Raw genomic sequence first — 21,159 nt, forward strand, 5'->3', positions numbered from 1 at the left:
GTTAATTGGTAGTAAACCTCATCTGGGAACACAACTCAGCTGAAACAGGGAAATACAAATGACTGCCTTCTCTAAACTAACAGCATTCTGTACAACATATGAAAAAAAGAAGTGATGTAGCTTTTTATAAAATGTCTAATTCCAGAAAATCCTGGCAATCTACTGAGGCAGATTTTTCTCAGTACAATGTTGAACAGTAGTAGGTTGGTCTCAGGGCATTTTTTTTCTCTTAGGAAGCGCGCACCGAGAGTAGGAGAATGATTTATGGGTTGGGGGGGATAACTCAGTGAGTGCACTGCATGTACTTTACATAAGGCTCTCAGCTCCCAGCGGAGGAGCTTGCTGCCAAACCAGTGCCAGTCACTTCTGAGGCTGGGTGTGGGGCTCAGGAGGGAACTACTGCGGGCAACGGGAAGAGGATTAACTGCCCACTCTGAACAGCAGAAGAGACGGCAAGCAGTAACAGACTCATAAATAAGTGGGAGTGTGGAAAAACTTACCAACCAACGAGTCCTACCCACCGCTTAGCAAAAGTTTGAAGCACAGGAAACTGGATTTATTCCAACAACGTAGCGTAAATGAGTAGGAAGGTCCTGGGGGAACTCCACACTCGACAGGGAAACAATACAGCCGTTGAATCACATCAGGTGATGCGGTAAATGCACTGATGGGTGCTAAAGGGAAGGACTTCCCCATGCTGTAAGCTGACACTCCCCATGAAACCCTTTCACATGACCCAACAACACCAGATGCCGAAGCAGAGGCAACATGTCAGATAACAGACACACCTGCTAAGATCTCTCCTCAAGGCTACATGTGATACACAAGGGAAGAGGGGAGGTGGGTTGGGGATAGAGACCAACGTTACGCTGCTTTGCCTCTGTTGCAGAGTCTGCTTTGGCCCTCAGGAGCATCGCCTGCAGAAAGCTGTGTGCTTGAGTGTGGCAGTAATGCTATCCTGCTGTGGTGCGTACACTATGCTTCAGAGGAAGAAGAATTCATGGCCACACTGTGCATCAATGGTATGTCGTGCTGCTGAGGGTGAAAAACAACCCTTTCAGAACCCTTACTCAATTACATACAAAAATGTATCGATGTATCGTTATCAAAGTAATTATTACAGCCTTTGTTAAAATGTGGCTGCAGCATGTAGTTCTGACTCATGTCGAGGCAGTGACTTCTTGAGGAAATCCAAGCAGTACTGAAATGTTTTTCCTCTAATTGTCTGCTTTGCAAGAGGCAAGCACTTTTTCAGGAGCAGGGTTAAGGCAGTGCGATGAACTGCCTCAGAAACGTGGACCAAGCAAAAACAATTCACAGCCTGCTTCAAGTGCCACGTGCAATTCTTTCGCTTGGCCTTTTCTAGCATTTAGAGGAAGCAACACATAGTGACCTAACAAAACAAAACAAAAAAATCCAGACCTACAAACTGCAAAGGACAAAGCAAAATAAACAAACGACATTTCTAACCACCCTACCCCCCAAAAGAAAGATAATTGCACAGCACATTTGCCATCTGGGTGAAAGCAGACAGAGGCAACAGCTTTATCATGTCACTAAATATAATTCTCGTTTTGAAATGGTTCCTACAATAATGAGCAAAGGGCAGTCTCTGTGTTGAACAGAGATTTCTCCTCTTAGAAAATTACATGAGTGTGCCTAAATTTTGCAGTAGCTTTTCAATTTAACATAGTCTAGTTTTACATAATTCAGTAAAATTCTCTCTAAATCTTTCCAAGAGCAGTGAGCTTCTTAATCTCTCTTATTATAAATGTCATATACCATATATTCAATATTTATTGACTAAATGTCACATAAAAGCGTCAATGTTTCTCTGTCATCTAGCCATTATATTAAATAATGTAATCTATCATTTGCAGTATTTTCAACAAAGTTATGAAGACTTTTCTGGAGTGGAACTAGCACTGACAGTTTGAAACACAGTTGATTTTTTCCCCACAGACCATAAAGTCTAATAGTTCCCTCTAGTGGTGAAATGTCTGTTTACACGGTGAAGGCATCCTTCATACTTGTTTCGTTTTGAAGATCAATACTTATCATGAGATTAATTAATATTTCTACAGAACATCATGAATACTCCTAAATGCTGTTTTATTTCTAAAAAGGCAGGATGAAAAGGAGATACTGAGTATTCTAACTCTTACGACTGCAAACAACAACTAGAGGATTCAATTTATTTATTCCTAATTATTGATCTGTTTTTAAAAGAGGAAGAATTTGGCAAATTTCCTCAGACCTTCTGTTCTAATCTGACTTACAATGCAAAGTGCACTACGAATAGAAGGACTTCGTATTTTCTCTTAAAAAGCATTTTTTAAAAATGTTTTTGTGGACTAAGAGCAGTCTTCTACAAACTTTTCCTTAGGTCACGTTCTCCTTAGTAAGAATGATTCTGTTTAAGATCATTGGCTTCCAGCTGTTTGCTGAAAAATATATTTCAAAAAGATTAGGTCAGACTTACAGCTGACTAAAACTGACGATAGCTGGTAGTTATGGATTTACAACATGTTATATAAACTCATGTTTTCAGGCTTCTCAAATAACTCTGCCTGGGCTGAATCTTTTAGCCTGAAACTGCAGCTCTGTCTCAAGGTCAGTGTTCTGGAAAGCTTAAACATGAGGTATGAATGTCATCGCTTGAGGCTCCCAATATACTTGACAAGAGAAAGGCATCCTGCGGCCGATTCAGTCCTTGCATGCCTTATGGCAGAGTCTGGCTCTTTCCAGTCACCTCAAAGGAATCCTAGAGCAACTACCCTTCATTTTAAAAGACTTTTAATTAAATGCCTATGTTGTGTGAGGTAAGCCCAGAAATAGCACAGCCAATCTGTTATTTACCTGTATTTAAAGATTTATTTTATGGCTACATGCTCCAGAGCAAAGGATTGAACTTTGGCAGGGGCTTTTGAGGGAAGAGGGAGGACACTTTCAGACTAACCATCATGTAATTACCTACTTTTAGCACCTTTCCTCTTTTTCAGTATTGGCACAGAATTCTAATCTATTGAATCCTGACTTTATAACTTTCATATAAAATTTATATCGATAGACCAGCAGCCTTCTCAACCAACTTGGATAAAATTTATCTGAGTCTCACGATTAAAATTTTACCCTCAGGTTTTGTCATATCTGTTGCAGTTACTAATGGATTGGAATGCCCTGCTCCGGTGCAGTACAAATACGCTATCTGCCTTTTCTTCATCTTTACTAAAACTGTTGCCTTCTCTCGAATCATGAGTTCATACTGTTTCTAAGACTTCTTTAATTGCTGATGCATTTATATTAGGTTAACTGATGGATGCAGATGGAAAAGCAAGCAAACATTTTGGCAGAGAAGAGCTTGGGTGTCTCAAGTTTTTTCCCAGTTATGTCTGTTGATTCTTCCTTTATAGCTGTGAAGGGAAAGAAACACTTCTAAGGGGTGTTTCATCTGAACTGCTTTATATAGTTGCATAGGATGACAGCAATTGTGCCCTAAAACGTCCTGGTTTTCTCAGTTGACAATAAAGAGAGTGAAGGGTCACTGTCTCAGATGTAAATAACTATATTCTGGTGTCTACAGTTAGGTGAGATATAGCCAAGCCCTCTATCCTTAAGCCACCATGGCCACAACAGCGTTATTAGTAAATGGTTAAAAATTCTTTGGTTTTTTGGTGCCCTTTATTGTCTTATTGCTGGCCACTTATTTTTCTTTGAATTTCTCTAGCTTTCCTGATTGATTTCCTGAGCTGTAAGCTTCTCATTTATGTATTACATTCAATGTCATGTTTTCCGTGTGTTACACTGGGGAGCATTGGGAGGATGGTTCTAACAGCTATTTCCGTTTGCCAGTGAACCGGAGTAGGCTTTTGGCTAAAGATTTCCTCTTTCTCTGTGGAGTAATCTTTGCTTTTTAAGCATCCTTATAGTTTCTGTTGTAGAACTCCCATTTTTCATTTGCTTTTTTTTATCTGTTTCTCCCCAGCCAACTTCACTCACAATTTTCATCAGCCATGGGAAATTAGCCATTTTGCAGCATCAGCTGCTGTGCGGGGGATTCGCCTCACCTGTTCTCAGACACCCATATAGAGTTTAGTAACTCTCAGTCTGGTGGTGCCTTGCCCTTTATGTTGACTATGGAGGGGATCTGGATGGGAAGAAGTCTACCTTTTGGATAACTGACATGAGGGGAGATGAAACATCCTGGGGCTCTAAGATAGGTGGCCTTGTCTTCTAGCAGTGCCTATTTCCCTCTGTTGCCTGCAGAAGGAGCCCAGGGCCACTAGTTCTAAGCTTATGGTAGGTGATTAAAATTACATGACATAAATCCCATCTATCATCTCCAGTTATCCCTCACCGACTCCAGGCCAGGAATTAATACAGCTCTATCCATCGCAGTGAGACCATAATTGAGTTACCCTGTACTGAGAGCAATAATACTTTCTGTGTTAAAGGATCAGAAGGAATAATTTTAGAAACTCTAATAAGTTGTGTAACCTCCATGCTACATTTCTGAAATTGAGTTCTCCCATGGCAAGACAATTGCTTCCCTGCAGTCTGCCTCTCACTGCAAACAAGTCATAAGAAATAATTCTGGTATGGTTTCATGGTCTATAAAGACTCTCCCTCCTTCCCACTCTGCTGTGTTCTTTTCTTGTCTTTTGCGTTTTTAGCACATTGACAATTAGTTTCTGAATTATCGGGATGTATAGACCAGCTATCAGTGCTTTTGTAGTACTAGCACTACCATCGTTCACTACTTTCACCTCTTCCCCTGAACAGATTTTAACCAAAGATCTTTAGCATTCCAGTCATGTGAACTATCTCACCAGTTGCCAATAATACTTGCATCAGTGAGAATTTCCAGTCTTTTCTTTGTAACCTAGACTTTTAAAATTAGTGCTTAATGACCAGAAAAATGCTGAGCAGTCCATTGTAAATGAGGATGAAGTTGGAAACGCAAGTAATAAACTTAGACAAGGATAGCAGGGGAATGTGAATGGGAGACAGACACAGGCTGCAATGAGTGGAAGTAAAAGAAATTGGGGAAGGGAGAACAGTAGTGCATAAGCCTGTGTTCATTTTATACTACAGACCCCGTAGTGGAACGTGAGGTTTCTCAGTCTGAAAAAGCCTCCAGAGTCAGCAGATATTCTCATCTTGCTCCAGCCGCTGGGGAATCACAGTCTACATTACTGTCAGTGTCTGTTAGCTCATGTGACAGAGACCTGTGCAAAAGATCTAAAGGACTGATCCTGATGTTGCCTCCACGAGTATCAGTAGAATCTCACAAGGTTACTATTTTTTAACTCATTTTTTGAACTAAGCTATGAGCCTTGGTTGATTTGTGTTTTCCCATGGAGCATCTTTCTCTTCCTCATGGCACCTCCACTGCTTCCTCACAGGGCACAGCAGCTGCTTAAAATTTTTAAGGAAGTAAGTATGGCAGCTGGAGAGGTAACACCTCGGTCCTGTTGCAGCTCAACACTGCAGCTACTCCTTCATTGTGTGACCTAATGGCTCAGGTGTATTCAACCGTCATGGGACCCAACATTTTTCTGTCTTCTGCACTAGAAAAGGAATGGCTTGAAAGTGCAAAGTAGAAGAGGGTTTTCTCATTGACGTTCTACGTTATTCTGCAGGCTCTTCAGTGGTGTACGGTAGTTCCCACACCTCCAACACACCTGAGATCTGTTTTTATACGCAGAATTTGAGTTTTGGTGAGTTACACATAATAACAGAGGAATTCTGTGGCTGATATTTGAATCATACCAAGATGAAGGATTGTCACACTAGCATGCGGAGAAGAAAGTGAACGCAGTGCAGATGTTGTCATTTCCTGGTCTGTATCTGAGAGGAGCTGTGTGCACAAAAGATTTGATCTTCTAGATAGGAAAAGAATGTTTTTCAACAGATTGTTTGCATAACTGTACACAAGCCCTCACTGAATTGCTGGAAAATCTCATTTCTATAGCCCTACCCATTTTAATGAACTTCTCCTTTGTAATTATTCAATTATCTATCCTGCTGCTCAAGAAAACCAGCATAACAGTGATTTTACACAGCACTGCAGCAATTAGCACTCACAAAACAACAAAGAAACACCTCGCCACTCAAAGAGGGATCAAAGTATGAAATCAAAAGTAACTCATTACAATCGTCGTAACGCAACTTCAGTTCTTACAGTAGCAATCACAATGTTTTGCTGGGTTTGACTCCTTTCCTTTTATACACAAAAAGAAGCTACAGAGCATGCTTTTTCCATTTTCAGAAATATAGTAATTAAGAATTTCAAAGCCTTTTTGGTTTTCTGTTGAAAAGTACGAGCTAATAGATCAGTTGCTGATTTACTGCAGCTTTTGTCAAGTCTAACTCCACTCACTTCAATAAGTCTGGAGTTGAAAAAGGAACCACACGTTGGCAGTTACACCTGTAGGTACTTTAGTTGCCACTTTTAAAACTTAATCTAACTCACTTTGCCTTCCTATTGCCCAGGCAGCTGCAGATGGCTTTCTTTCCGTTTGAATGGCTTTGCTATGTTTGGGTTTTTTCTCAGTACTTACTTTTTTTTTTTTTTTTTTCCTTGGTGTTACGTTATATTACTTGCTGATGGCACAGGGGATTTTGACTACTTTTTAGGTTATTGGCACCAGAGACATTCTTAACCATGCTTATTAGACCTTCAAGAGTGCTAATTTTCTCATACAAAGGGAGTGTTGAACTTTCATTAGTGTATTTCCCAAATGCTTTAATTTTCTGATACCATTTAGTATAATTATGTTTGCTTTTAATACGTAAGTGTGGAAAATAATGTACATTGGGAAACAAACAACACAAAAGCTGTCATAAAAGCATAAAAGAGCAGCTGATAAGAAAAACAGCAATGCAACATTGTTTTTAGAAGCAATGGAACACAAGAAGAGCTGACATATTGTGATGCTAACAACTTTAATTAATGATGTATAGAAGGTCAAGTATAAATGAGAGAAAGAAGATCTGTTAATAGAAAACATGTGCAAGTATACTAAAATTAGAAGTTTGGAAACGTGCAATACAAAAGCAGAGAATTCTGATGAAATGTTTGATTGGAAATACATTCGTCGAGATTTTTTTTCTCTCCTGAATGGAAAATGAGGCATATATGTCAGAGATAACAAAAGGGAAATTTTGGCTATTGAGTCCAAATTGCCAGTGTGAAATACATGTCCATTTTATTTCTTAGTCATTCATATATGTCAATTGTCTTTAGGGCAGAATTCAGGACATGTTTGTTTAGCCTAACTGTTAGTTTGAATCAATAGCCAAGTGAGAGTACCTTTTCAGTGGGGATTTAGTGGTCATGAAAGCAAATGGTGTGTTTCACAGCCGTTAATTCTCTTACTTGTGCAGATGTGCTTAATAAACTCCAACTGGGAATGGTGTTCCTTAGTAGATACACTAGTGCAGTTCTTCAGTGATGGAATTCGAAGCAACTTATCTGCAAAACACCTCCCTTCCCAGCCTGTAATTGGATGTTGTGTTAACCGATCGATCCACTCTCCATAATGGCAAAGAGACTTTTAATAGCTGAATGGACAGCAAGGCAGAAGACCACTTGCAGCGAAGCTTGCTGAATCTGTGTGGGATTCTTCTCGCCTAACCTTAGCCATACCAAGCATGTAAAGAAGTAAGCTAGATTTCCTGTGTGAAAGAGAGGTACCATAAGAAGGTGATTCATCCTCTCCTCAAATAAGTGGTTGGGTGAAAGTAATTGCTTTAAGAAAGTGGAATTGCCCTGCAGTGATTTCCTTCACTAGAGCTCTTCCATTTGACTGTGTTGGAATTTGTCTTGTCTAATATTTAGTCATTTAAGAATTAGCTAATATAAGCTAATCATCTAGGCTTCTTGGGCTGAGAAGCACAACCAGCGTGCATGCTAGAACTGATGCCTGTTAGAGGTAGCATGAATCGTCCTGTGGATGTGACTTTTTTTCCATGTGCTACGGAAGGAACCAACACAATTAGCTCCAGCTGGACTTGAGACTCTTCCAGCTAAAATAGAGCATAGATGCCACTCACTTACTTTTAGCCATGTAAAATCTGGGTATCTGGTTTAAATGAGGACACTATTTTCACTTAGTCTATCTTCGCCACTTATTTTAGGTAACTTCTGGTCACTTACTGTAGAAAACAGGACAGCAAAATGTCTTTCTTCCTGTGTTTGTCTGGGATAGAGGTGATGACATTCAGAAAAGTCCAGGCAACATAGTTGCTTTTAAATTTCAAATTACCTTTTGTGTTGAGGTACTCCACTGATGCTTCTGTCAGCATTTCCACTTATGATCTCCTCTGTTTAGAAATATACGGCTTCACCAACAATGAAAGAATAGAACTTGGCCCTCTAGAGGGTGACATTTTTCCATGTGAGGTAATTAAAGAGATCCGCATGGACAGTGAAATTCCTTCTTTTTAGGCACTGGTGGTTTGAGAAGACATTTTATATCCCTTCCATTCAAAAAAACGTTTTGTTTATTTTACTGCATTGTAAATGGCTGTTCTGTTACAAGTGTAGTAGTTTAATTTTCTTTTGTTTTAATGAAAAACAGAAAAAATCCTTAAAAACACAGAGAACTTAGCAACTCTGCTTCCAAGTGAAAGGCAGTCAGAATCTCTGATATTGTACCTCCCCCAAAGCAGCATAATCACAGTCATTTTCTGTCCCAGAACATATAAGATATGGCAGGGACATTACAGAAGACAAAGCCATAATTGTTACCGCAAAAATACTAAGATTTGTGGCCAGGAATCTCTGGAGAAGAAGAAAATGTGAAAGTTGAAGTTTTACATAGTATAAAGATTGTAATGTGCTGCTGTTCTTTAAACTGGAACAGTTTGATGGAAGAGCTCCCAGACTTTTCCACTTGTTCCAACATGCTCCTAAATTCTCTTCCTGTTGCAACTGCAGTCTTTTATTCCTGCTTCTGGATGTGAATCCTGCTTTTGCAATAAAACTTCTGTGGCACTCGCAATCCTTACTGAGTTCTGATCTCTTGTTTATGAACCACTGCTCTCATGGTAGTTTTCACCCAGCATTTTTTTTGCACATATGGTAGGCCATTCTTCTTTCCTTCCTTTATAATCACCAGGCTTTTTTAAGAAAGCAGCAAAAATGCCTTAGAAATGCACGTAACATCATTGCCACATGACACTGTAAGAAGGATAAATCACATCTTTTGGTCTGCAAAGAATCTGCCAAGTCCAAGATGCCTCACAACGTTCTGCAGCAAATTTGGTTAGCATAGTTGAGGAAAAAATGATTGTCTGCACTGAAGTGATTGCTGTTTTCCCTTTCTTTGTTATCATTCCTGTATCTGTAGCTCTTTGACATGGCAAATCACTGCTGAGAGAAGTGCGAAGTGTCTGTCAGCGGATGGCCCACCATCAAAACAGACCAATTAGCAATGTCCCCATCTGCTGCCTGGGCTCGTGCCTGCTCCCTGCCTGTTCCCGGAGCCAAGGATTGAACAGGAAGGGTTTCCTGCACAGCAGCAGTAGGCAATTTCTCCAATGCTTCACATTGTCCGGGGAACTTCTTATATGAGCTGGAGAAACGGAAATATTGTCAGCAGCTTTCTTACAGGAGCTGGGCCTCTTGTCTTAGAACTTGGCGCTGTTCGAGAGGTCACTGCGGACTAGTTGGGGTCCATTTAGGACAGAGGGTTAGAGTTGGTGCCAAAAAGAGAGCTCTTACCCTTTGCACCTGTACTGGGACAGAAACTGCCCTGCCTGGCCTGGTGGAAGGAGTCCATATGCTGAATATCCTTTTCATTAGGTTAAAATCTTGCATTTATCTGAGACTGATGAAAACTGTTAAAGGGAGGCTAATGAAAGCCTGCTACAAAACTGATCCTGTAACTAGCGGGTACCAAATCTATAGAACTTCAGGCCATTAAATACTGGGTAAACCAAATGAAGGGAGAAGAAAATGTTTGCACACATTGACATGAAACCAGAGTCTGTTAGATTGGGTCTGCATGCTAATCACAAAATATATACCACTTTTATAGTCACGAGCTTCCTGGTTGCCCTCAGTTACCCTCTTTGGAAAGTCCTGATCACGCACATGGCAACAGGATTCTCAACCTGCGTTCTGTGATTTTACTTTCCAGAAGCCTCTCATTTTAAGGGCTGCACGAAAGGCTTTCCACAGCAACTCCAGTGTTCCTAGTCCTTTCCAGCACAACTCCAAATGGCACGAAATTCCTCACTGTGTGGCTGCTGCCAAAACTCATACTCCTGAGGGCTGTATGAAAATCTTGGGGTCTGGGAGTGGAGATGGTACTCTGCTGTGAGAGCAGCTGACTCCCTTTGCACTTCTGATTCAGGCACGGATAAATTTACAGCTGTGTCAAGATGTGGTTTCCATAATCTCTTTGGACTTTTAAAGTCTAAAAGCACTCCATGAGCACAGATAAACGTGATCTTCATTGACAGGAGATGAAGCTGGAGCCCAAGAAGCTGTAAGTTGCTCTAATACAGGTTCCATTTGTAGCAATAAAAGCCCTGATAACCTGCATTTCCATCCTGTCCTGCTTATCTGTTTCTTACCAGGTGAAGACTATCATGACAAACACGTATTTTATGAGATGCTGAACTGAAGGAGAGCACCTTCCTATGGATTTACATCTGTTGGGGTTGTCTGATGTCTATGAAGAGCTTCCATTCACGCTTTTACCTCCAAAGGAGCACTAACAGTCACTCTGATTTCTGTGAAGCACTTGACAAAATTGTGTATTTTTGAGACTGTTTCTTCTTTGCCAGATGCTGTGATTGCACTAGGCTCTTTTTCTTAGGAAATCAGACTAAAATAGCTCCTCAGCTGATTTTGCTTTTTCAAGCAAGCTATCCAGATATATTAAAAGCAACAACCACAAAAACATATTCTGTAGCCGTTCCTTTACTCAGTGAGTCCAGTTTGGCTCCAGAAGAGGTGCCAAGATTGCTTAGTGTACCCAAGAGTAGAAAATGGCACAGTTCATGTAGTTTTCTGAGGCGTAAGTCAGAGAGTCAAATCTTGCTCCTGGTGTAAATCAGGAAAAATATTTGTCTCTGAGAAAAAACCTGACCCATAGCTTCTCTGTCTGTCTGTATATTTCTTCTGTCAGGGCTGTTTACATTTTCTTCTTTGTTTAATAGTAGAAACTGGAGTGGGTGGAAGGGAAAAACCAGCATAATTGGCTATTCTTTTTCTAACAGAAAATTAATTGGGAGGGAGTGTAGAAGCTCTCGTCTTCTCTCTGAGGATTCTCATCACTGATTTGTCCTATGGGATGGCTGCATCTGGTTCAGCTTAGCTGTATCTGTTTTCGGTATCGACCCTTCATCCAGTTTCACATGTCTGCTGGAACTCTGCCTTTTCTCCCTTGCTTGCATCTTGCCATTTCTCCTTCTCCTACTACTCCCATTTCATTTTTGGGCTTGTTTTCTTTACGGAAACCCCTGTAAATCATTCCAAGATCCGTTGTCAGGAAGTACGCTAGCTACAGTCATGTTGGCTTGATTTCTTTGGTGGTTTAACGCTACTTGCAGTAGCTATGCTGTACAAACCGTGGCCATGATCAAAAGCAAAAGAGAGCCAGTAGATGGCACCATTTATTATATTATAGAAGATTCATAACCAAAGCCTGGAGGGGTTTCCCCCCTTAAACCTGGCTGTCAGTAAAACATAAATCAACCCTCCATTTTTAGAGATGTTACTTACAAGCTTAGTAGAGACCTCACTTTATATCCTTTCCCAGGGCTTCCTGGGAAGGATGCAGTGGCAATGCCTTAAATGGAAAAACATTCTAGAAACAATAATGGAACTAGAGGTCAGTAGGATACAGCCCAGGGGAGCTTTTTTCTGTTTTCCTCTTAAAACATACCCCGTTGCTGCTTTACTTTCTTCATTCTGTTAAATAACAGATTTGCTTTGAGGCGTATCTCCAAACCCAGTAACTTCAGAAAAGATTCAGGCAATGGTCAATTACAAACACGGTTTAGCTCTTCTGTAATAATGAATAGTACTATTTTCTTACAACATATAGCAGCTGTTATCTAGGGCTCACGGAGTGCTTCAGAACACTAATGAAGTATGACTCGCAACACCTCTGTCAGATAGGGAATATTAATTCCCCAGGAGTCCCATTGACCTTGGTGGGTGCTTGCGTGGTTCTATGTGTCTGAGAAAGAGATACTCATGTGAGTAAAGACTGCAGAACCAGGAGTAAACAGCGTAATCTATTTTATGCCATTTTAAGCATTTATTTTTCACAAAGGAAAGAAAAAAAAAAAAAGAGAGGAAAGAAAGTAGTTTTGCCTTTGAGGAGTTAGCCTCTGCAGCATTTTTGGTACGGGATCAGACTGCTTGCTTGTAGGTTAGCTACAAGTTTCCAATTGGTAGTGCGTGCACTGTGTGTATTTCAAAGACAGATTCAGTGACTTCAGCGTCGTTTGCTATTAAAGGTTAAAAGCAGTTGCTCTTTCTAATCTCCTGCTGCACAGCCAATGTAATTTTAATACTGTATGTGCTGTAGAAAAGGAAGGAAATGCAATGCTGAAACATTTAACAGGATATATTTTTCCATCTTTATTTTAAGTTACGAAAACTGTCTGCAAAAAGCTAGTAAGTGTTTCCAGTCAATGATAGTTTCCTGGCATCAAAAGATTTAGAATGCGAAATGAAATATCCAGCAGAAAAAAAAACACCAAGAGGAGAAGACAAAGAAAAAGAGAAGAACATGGATTTTCTATATTTATCTGTGTATTATGTGTATCCGCTTCACTGGGCTGTCAATTTTAATTGGACTGCAACCTACTGTAGTTGGGTTCACACTGATTCAATTAAAAAATCCTGTTGTTACTTTTTTTCCATATTGCCCATAAATAGGAGTATTGTAGGAGTAATAATGTTAACCCCAGTGTCCTGGCAGAATGCCAGCTCAGGTAATTATATTCTGCCTATGGAAATTTCAGTCGCCGTTGCAGCTGAATACATTAGTCTTTATTTTCCATTCCCAATCATGTTATATAGCACTGCTGTGTTTTGCTAAAGAGCCACCCCAGATGTGGCTGCATTTTACTGATTGCTGAACTAAGTAGGAAAAAAATCAGGATCTCTCCTCCTAGTAAAATTCCAGACTATTTACAACATCAAAGTGCAATGTTGGGGGTAAGAGTTTCTTGAATTAAGGATTACTTGATGAAAGTATGCATGGAAAGTATGGAGGGACTGTATAGATCGTTAATGGTTTGTGGGAACTTTGCATAGTGATGTGGTTATGACAAAGAGCAATGGAAGGATTTTGTAGTCTCACTCAGGAAGACCTTCACAAGCAAGGTAGGTCTGGCTGAGTCTTTGATTTAAAGAATGGTGTAGCTTGGGAAAAAGAGTCATTTGACAGCCTATTGGATAGGTTTGCTTGAGGACTGCTCATCACCTAAGGCAAAAAGGAGAGGGGCAGTTGCTGAAAAACTGGTGTCCTCAGAGAAGAGTGGAGGGAAACGGTAATTTTGCACATCTCTTTCTGCATAGCTGTCGTTATGAATGGTTTTAAAATAAAAGACGTGCACCCACTCTCCCCAAAAAGAAAAACAATTAGGACTAGCCTGCTGGAATGGGTTCTTTCAGAGCATTTACTTTTGTCTGCTTTGAAAATTGCCAATGGTGTTGTTGAAATACCAGACATTTGTCTACAAAGTAATCAGTGGCAGCTTAGGCATTTATTGACATTAACGTGAGAAAGGCTGAGCAACTCTGTGCTTTCAAGGTGCCCCCCTCCCGCCCTAAAATGGGGCAATAATATCTGGATAGCCCACATAAGAGTTAAGAACAAGGATTATGCTTGCTTTGGGTGACTTCTAAATAAAAATGAAACTTGTGCTACAAAATGAGCAAAATAGTGATAAAGTGCAATGGGCATCCAGGAAAGCGGCAGCAGAGAGACAGCATAAAGGTCAAAACACCAATCTTCTCTTTCAGAAGATCTGTGATGCTGGGGAGGTGTACGCTGACTCAAATGACAGAGGGGTATCTAATTCTCACAGACTTTTGATGATGATTTGGCACCTACCTGTCACTCCTGCTTTGGGGACATCTCCAGCTTACAAATATTGTTAGCTTTTGCTTCATTAAAGTGGAAACGGAAACTGCATTTTAGAATTTGTCAATCTGCTATTTACCTTGTATTATCCACACCGTCTCTCTGTCTGTGTTTACTGAGTATATGCAGTGTTGCCTTGTAAACTGTCTTCACATTTTCTCCTTTGGGATGATAAAGACCTGGTTCAGCAGACTTTTCCTCATTTAAGTGAGAGTGATTATTTTTATGAGCCTGCTTGAGTTAACTGGAGTTTCAGTGGAACAGCCACAGGATGGAGGATCACCTACGTGACTGAGGATGTGAGGTTTGGCCCAAACCTTCTGCTTCCAATATGTGGTGGGTTTAAATTCTCCCAAATATTCAGATTTAGGGGAACACAGTTGTTTTCATTTTCTGATGGTGACCAGAAGATGAAGGACAAGCTTCAGGGCTGGTGACAGTTCCCAGGACTGACAGCATTAGTTTATGTATCCAATCATACAGTAACGGTGAGATCCGTTAGCGTAAGGTACACAGAGAGCTGTCAGGTCTGTAGCAATCCAGTTAAGTTACATGGTTTCTAAAGCTAGATGATTTGGGGAAGCTTAAAACAGAGTTAACATGAGCTGGCTCAACGGCTGTGTCAATTATCTGGTTGGATGTGCTTGTAGCTCTGGCTGCTGAAGCCTGTGGACTTTTTTTTTTTTCTCTTTTTCCTTAGAGCAAGACAAGCTAGAACACATTTGAGAGTTAATTATTACCTAGCTTTATTATTATTTATTAAACGAGAATCCTTATATATATTTGAAAGAGATGGGCACGACACTCGCAGAAAAAACTCAGCAGAATAAATGGATTTCATAATGCGTTTTTCAGGCTTTTTGCTGAAACTGAAATATTAAATTTCCTTTAGAGTAGCTGAAGTGGTATTAATTTGTGTGGAGGTCACTGTTTGACCTTTGCTATGGGAAGCCTATGTGGTTCTTGTCAAAATATTTTCTTTTTAACCTTTAGTTTCCGATATCTGCCTGCATTTCCATTAGTGCTATTCCCATTATCTTTGTATCTGAAATGCATGAGACAGAAAAGGAAAGCAGCTCTGTGGCACAGCTATCTGTTTTTACAACTTCTCGCTTTGTGGCAAGTCAATCAAAAGCCCCGTGTGAAGCCCCCTCTGAGCTCAGCCCTCCCATCCTTCCAAGGTGTCCAGGGACTTGTAGTCAAGTAATGCTATCACGCTGTTACTGTGGGTTCCTCATGGGTACATGTGCTTCACTCTTTGTTCAGTAATTTGTACAAGGAGCTGCCTTGCATGCTTTGTGGGAAGCACAGGCAAGATCACCTTACTTCTCAGAACTCTGCTTCTTTTTACTCAGAGGGGTTGTCCACCCACCTGAAATAATCTAGCTCCTCCTTGGCGAAAAGCCTGAGGAAAAAGGAGGGTCACTCGTTGTAGGCTAACAGCACCTGGCCTTCATCTTATCTGGAAATTACAGCCAGCGTCCAGTCCTCCAAAAACACTGCTGCCAATCCCGCAAAGCAAAATCACAGTTGTGACAACACTGATGATGAAATTAATGCTGATTTAACTGGGACTACGATTTCAGACCAGATACATAGATCTAAGAAATTACCAGCTTGATCTCATCTGCCGCTTCAGAGAAGGAAGCAGGAGAGCTGGCCCCATCTGTACAGGAGTGAAGACAATGCAGCTTGTCAGGTGCTGTTTCAGGAAAGGTGAATTGCAAGAATGAAGGAAAAAGTACAAAATAAAGCCAAAGAGGGAGGAACAGTGTGACTGCCCATCCACTTTGGAGATCCCTAAGCCCAACCCAGCTCTGCAAATGTTCCTCAGAATTTAATGCTGCCAGAGTTGACAGAAATATTTAATTTTTATACCATGTAATGGAGAACACATGCCATATTGGACTCTGATGGAAAATGAAGTGTTTGTCTCGACAGTTGAGTGGCATGAGTATTCCCACCAGCTCACATCTTGCAGAAAACATCCTGTTAAGTTCAGTGTTCAGCCAAGTCTGGCCTGCTGTGAAGAATATGGCAATATTGGTGCTGATATTGGTGGCTGGTTTTGGCTTTTAAAGAGTTGAACCGTAGATTGTTTCTCACTCAACTGCTCCGTCCGCCTTTTTTGATATCAAGATACTTATCAATACATATTGATATATTTCTTCCTAGCATTCTGTTTGCAGGCCAGCAAAGCTGACTCATGAAGACAGACACGTGCATGTCTTCCAGTACAGAAATTACATTCTCAGCACAAATTCAAGTCTTCTGCTGTGAACTTGAGCCCACCATCGTATGTAGAAGGCAAGGGTTGAAAAAGAAACGAACAAAAATGGCCTATCTGCAGTCACTGGCAAAACTCCCGAGAGAACGCCAGGAAGAAGAAAGGGATCCAGGAGAATTTTTAAATGCACAATTTCCCCTGTTATCATGTTTCTAATCCCATTTTCTTGGCTTCTTTTTGTCTTGCTTTGTTGTTGTTTGTCTCTAGCATGTACGTTCTCAAGGCTCTATAACACTTCATCTTAAGGGGGAACCTGAAGAGTGTATTTTGCCTGCTAGCAAATAACCTGAATTTCTTTCGTCACTGAAGCCAATCAGAGGCGGGAGATTACAGTTGACGGAGGACTGAGATTTGCATATTAACAGCGCAGTTATTGAAGAATAGCTGTCTCGTATTTAGCCCAAACTCCGCCCTATGATTCGCCAGTCCCAGCTGCCAGCCAATGCAGATGAGGGATTCAAAGGTCAAATGGGTTGGTGGGTTGTTGTTTTTTTTTAAGAGAGAACTGTACAGTGCTAATATAAATCAGATAGCAAAACCCATGTGCAGGAAGCTGCGTAAGTGGAGCGAACCTGCTTGGCTCTGGCTCTGTAGCGGCACGGCCGCCGTGCCCTTTCGTTGGCTCTGAGGAGTCTGTCCCCGCGTAATGTATCATATTGTGTATATTAATGTTTCGGCTTTACAGTTCTATTTCCATTAGGGGAAGATTGCCTGTGAGCCTCTTAGTGGATAAATAGGAATTTACAGCTTTCAAAAATTCTCTTAAAGCTTGCAGGATCCACAGAAGAAGGAATTACACATGACTATTTTTGAAGCTTTAAAAGGTCCAGAGGGCCTAATTGTGCTCTCTGCACATTGTGCAGCTGCCATTGAAGTCTTGGGATATAATGCACGCTTATGCGACAGCTAAAATGGGTCCTTTTTGAAATTAAAAAAATCCTTCAGTTATTAAAAAATTAGACTGCAAAGTCTTCAGGGTCAAGCTAGCAACTGCCCAAGAGCTATTCAGAATGTAACAAAGTGAGGTCTTGGCTGGAACCAGGTGCTGTACCGACCTGCGAACAGTAAACGAATGCTGCAAGTGTTAGTGAAAACCACACAGAGAAGGTAACACCTTCTCCTGCAGATGCGTGCCTGCGCGTTTGTGTGCACGCACTTGTGCAGACAGCTCTGTGGGAGGGAAGGAGGGGACAACCCTAAATTGCCACAATGAAATAAACTTACCAAGTGTTTTCACGCCAGGGTCAGTTATGTTAAACAAGACCAACATTGGCAAAGATATTTTCTTCTACCTGTGTTTTGTATCAACAAGGCTTACTGAACAGTCAAGAAGAGTGTGTTTAAACTGCGTTATATTGTATGTGTGCATGTTTCTAAGTACAACTGCATTCAGTGTTAAGAGGAGCAGATGAAGAAGCAAGTTTAACAGAGATAAAAGCAACAAACTTAAGAAATATACTCAGACACTGGCGTCTGTGTGATTTTTTTTTCTAACTAGTCCTTGATTTCACAAAATAATTTACACTACAGGTGAAGTACGTGAGTTGTGCACGAACTTCCCTGCAAGCTTTCTGGGTGCTCTTTAAAAGCTTAAGAATGCACCGGCTTAGGGCCTGTGCTTTAAAAGACTGAAAAGATGTATTTTACTGTAAATAATATAGAAGAGGGTGCCCAAGTTATAATTACGTCTCACTTTCATCAGGACTACATTTAACAGAAGTGCCTCCAGCAACTCTTCCTTTATTCAGCTATCTATATCGCCACTAAAAGCAAAGTAAGAACCAGTTTGGAAATAAGTGATCCACAGCTGCACAGCTGGGCCAAGAGTGGCTCCTGCTCCTCAGCACATTAATTTCCATGTTTCGTCCTCCACACGTGTCCTTGTGTTGCTTGGTATAATTTGTGTCCGTATTATTTGTTGTCACTTCTCAGACTGAAGCTGTGACACTAACCCTGCCAGCCCAGGGAAAAAAAGCTACACACAGAGGCAACATAAGCCAGTATTGTTTAAATCAGATGAGCCCAGTGGTGTGGAAATTGCTTCTGTTGTGTAAGTGTGCTTGCTGGTAAACCCAAACCGATGAGCTGGTGAGCCTATATAATTAGCCCAATACCTGTGGATGTAATTCAGTACCGCCTTGGTGAAAGCAGTACGGTGGAAAAAGACAGGCGGGTGATTTTTCTATCAGATTTTCTTCCTACCACCAGAAATCATAGCTGCCGTGTGCAATATTTAATATCTGATGTTAGTTTCCACCTTTCAGCCACAGCCACTTTTCACTCACCAACTAATCGTCACCTAGAAGTGTGTTGAAAAGTATTATAAATGGGCATACAAAGGCTTTCTCTGGCACTAAATCACAACCATCTCTACAAAGGAGAGGGACTGCTTACAGCAGCCCTGCACGGTAATTCAGGCCAGGAGAGGAACAGGCTTTTCCCATTCAAACAGCAGGAAGAGTTCAGGTTAGCAAGCACCTTCTGCAGGAGCCGAGGTGCAGCCACAAATGCCTTCATTAACTCTCCGCTCAGGCGTGGTGTTCGGAGTCATCTCTAGGAGCAGCGCTTGGCTTTGGGGAAGAACTTGTTGCCACCTCCCCTGGGCCCAGTGCATTGCTCTGGAAAGAGCTGTCCTTGGCCACCTGCCCCATGGCCTTCTGGATGGAAGGTGAGCTCAGGTGCTCTTGCCGGGTTGTCTCCTACCTGAGAGATGAATAAGCAAAAAAACCCCCAAAAAACCCAGACCCTGTAGCAAGGGTTTCCCCTGAGGGGTGCTGGATTTAACCCAGTGCTAACTGGGAGGTGTGAACCTCTGCATGTAACACATGCAACTACTTCTCACGAGAGGATTTCCAGAGGAAGCACCAACGCCATCGGATGGGGTGTAGCTCCCAAAGCTGCGCAGGGTGCTGTGAACAGCGGCCGGGTGCGTTTGAGTGGAGGCCTCGGGGAAAACTGGCGGCAGGGTGCCCTGCCGGGGGTGCGGGGTGCACTCCCGGCTTGCGGGGCGTCTCCTCCCCCCCAGCTCCCGCCGCTCTGCAGGCGCCGCTCCCCGCTGCCCAGCGCCGACTCCCCACCCCTCCGGCGGAGCGGGACGGGCCCCCCCGCGGCAGCCGGCGGCGGTGGGGCATCACCCCGCTTCTTGCGGCCCCAGCGCCCGCCCCAGGGGCCGCACCCGGCACCTCCTCGGCGGGGTCCCTGCCCCCCGGGGACGCCGCGACGCCCCGCTGCTGCTCCTGCCGCCGGGCTGTGCGCTCCCCGCCCTCCTCACCGCCCCTCTCCCCCTGCCTCCTCCTCCTCCTCCTCCTCCTCGTCCTCCTCCTCCTCGTCCTCCGGGAGCCTTGCCTCCCCTGCACACCTGCCTTGCCATTTGTCGGCGGCTTTGCTAGGAGGGGAGAATTTTCCCTCGGTCCCTTGCAGCATCCCTCCCCGGCGCACACACACACACGCACACTCACACACACACACACACACACGCACACGCACAGACCGACAGAGGCACCGCGCTGCCTGTGCATCGGCGGCCGCCGCCTCTCCGGCACCCCGCGCCGCCGGCCCCGCGCTCCCCGCCGCCGCGGGGCGTCCTCCGCCTGCTGCAGCACCGCCGGACCCGGCAGCCGCCGAAGGGGGGCGGCGGCGGCGGCGGCGGCGGCTGCTCTCGCTGCTCCGCGGCCCCGCACCGGCAGCCGGTAGGTACGGCGGTCCCGCGGTGGCTGCTCGCCGCGGGCGGCGCCCGGCGGAGGAGGCGCTGCGGCGGGGACGGGGCGGGCAGGGAGGGAAGGAGGGGAGGGCGGCGGGAGCAGGGCGAGACTCGCTGCCCCGGCCCCGCCGCAGCCCCGCCGGCGGCGCCCGCCTCGCCCGGCTCCGGCTCCGGCTCCGCTCGCCCGGCGCCGTGGGGCCGTGCGCCGCCCCCGCCTCTGCCCACCGCACCCCCGGGCAGCGGCTCTCCCCGGTGAGTCAGAAAGTTTGCTGTCCTGGGCGCCCGGTTTTTGTTGTTGTTTGAGGTCCGCCTGTTTAGGGTGGGTTTTTATTTTCCCATTCCTGCGTGCGGGCTATTTATTTATTTATTTATTTATTTAGATTGTCTTTCCTTTTTTTTTTTTTTTTTTTTTTTAATTGCAGTTGCCGCTGCAGCGGCGGGGAGGACGGGGCTCCCGCGCCCGCCGCTGCCCCCAGCGGGGAGAGCCCCGCCGCGCTGGGCAGCCTCCCCTGGGTACACGCGTGGGCCAGCGGGCAGCGCACCCTGGGCAGCCGGGGTCGGACCCCGGGGTCCCTCCCGCTTGCAAAGCCCGCTCTCCCCCCGAGAGTTAGGTGGCTGCGGCTGCGAGGACCCTGGCACCCACCCCTGCAGTTTGCAGAACAGTTTTTGGTGGCGGCTCAGGAGGTGACTGTCCCATCCCTCTCCTCCTCTTCCCCCCTTCCTTGAATGAGTGCTTTAAAACAGGTTCCAGCGAAGCTGTAGATGACAGGATCTCGGTGTGCGACCGGTGAGGGACAGGGGAACCGGTAGGCACCGTTTTGTAACTAGCAATGTTATTGTGTGGGTTACCAGCTGGGGAATGGCCGTATCCTACCCTGGCGAGGAGTGGCATTGGTTGTGGGTCGTGTCCATCTCTCGTTGCTTAGATCTAATCGCTAGAAGTAGCTTGCTGCTATGTGGGGTGGAGAAAGCTCTCTTGCATTTTACTCTTTTGTTCTTTAATTCTAGATGTGTCTTTAGTGAGGGCTCCTGGTTTTTGAAAGGAAGGTTAG

General features: G+C 43.6%; 1 protein-coding gene across 1 annotated transcript in view; it reads left to right on the top strand.

The window, feature by feature from the left end:
• CCDC122 (coiled-coil domain containing 122) overlaps positions 1-20,833 on the top strand; it is a 33,947-nt gene extending 13,114 nt beyond the window's left edge. The window contains exon 7 of the mRNA XM_086478640.1: positions 20,530-20,833. Coding sequence (XP_086334766.1) covers positions 20,530-20,833 — 304 coding nt within the window. The remainder of the gene's footprint in view (positions 1-20,529) is intronic.
• The last annotated feature ends 326 nt before the right edge of the window (positions 20,834-21,159 follow it).

Source organism: Leptosomus discolor, chromosome 1, assembly GCF_034619465.1.
Source record: "Leptosomus discolor isolate bLepDis1 chromosome 1, bLepDis1.hap2, whole genome shotgun sequence".
Taxonomy (NCBI): Eukaryota; Metazoa; Chordata; class Aves; order Leptosomiformes; family Leptosomidae; genus Leptosomus; species Leptosomus discolor.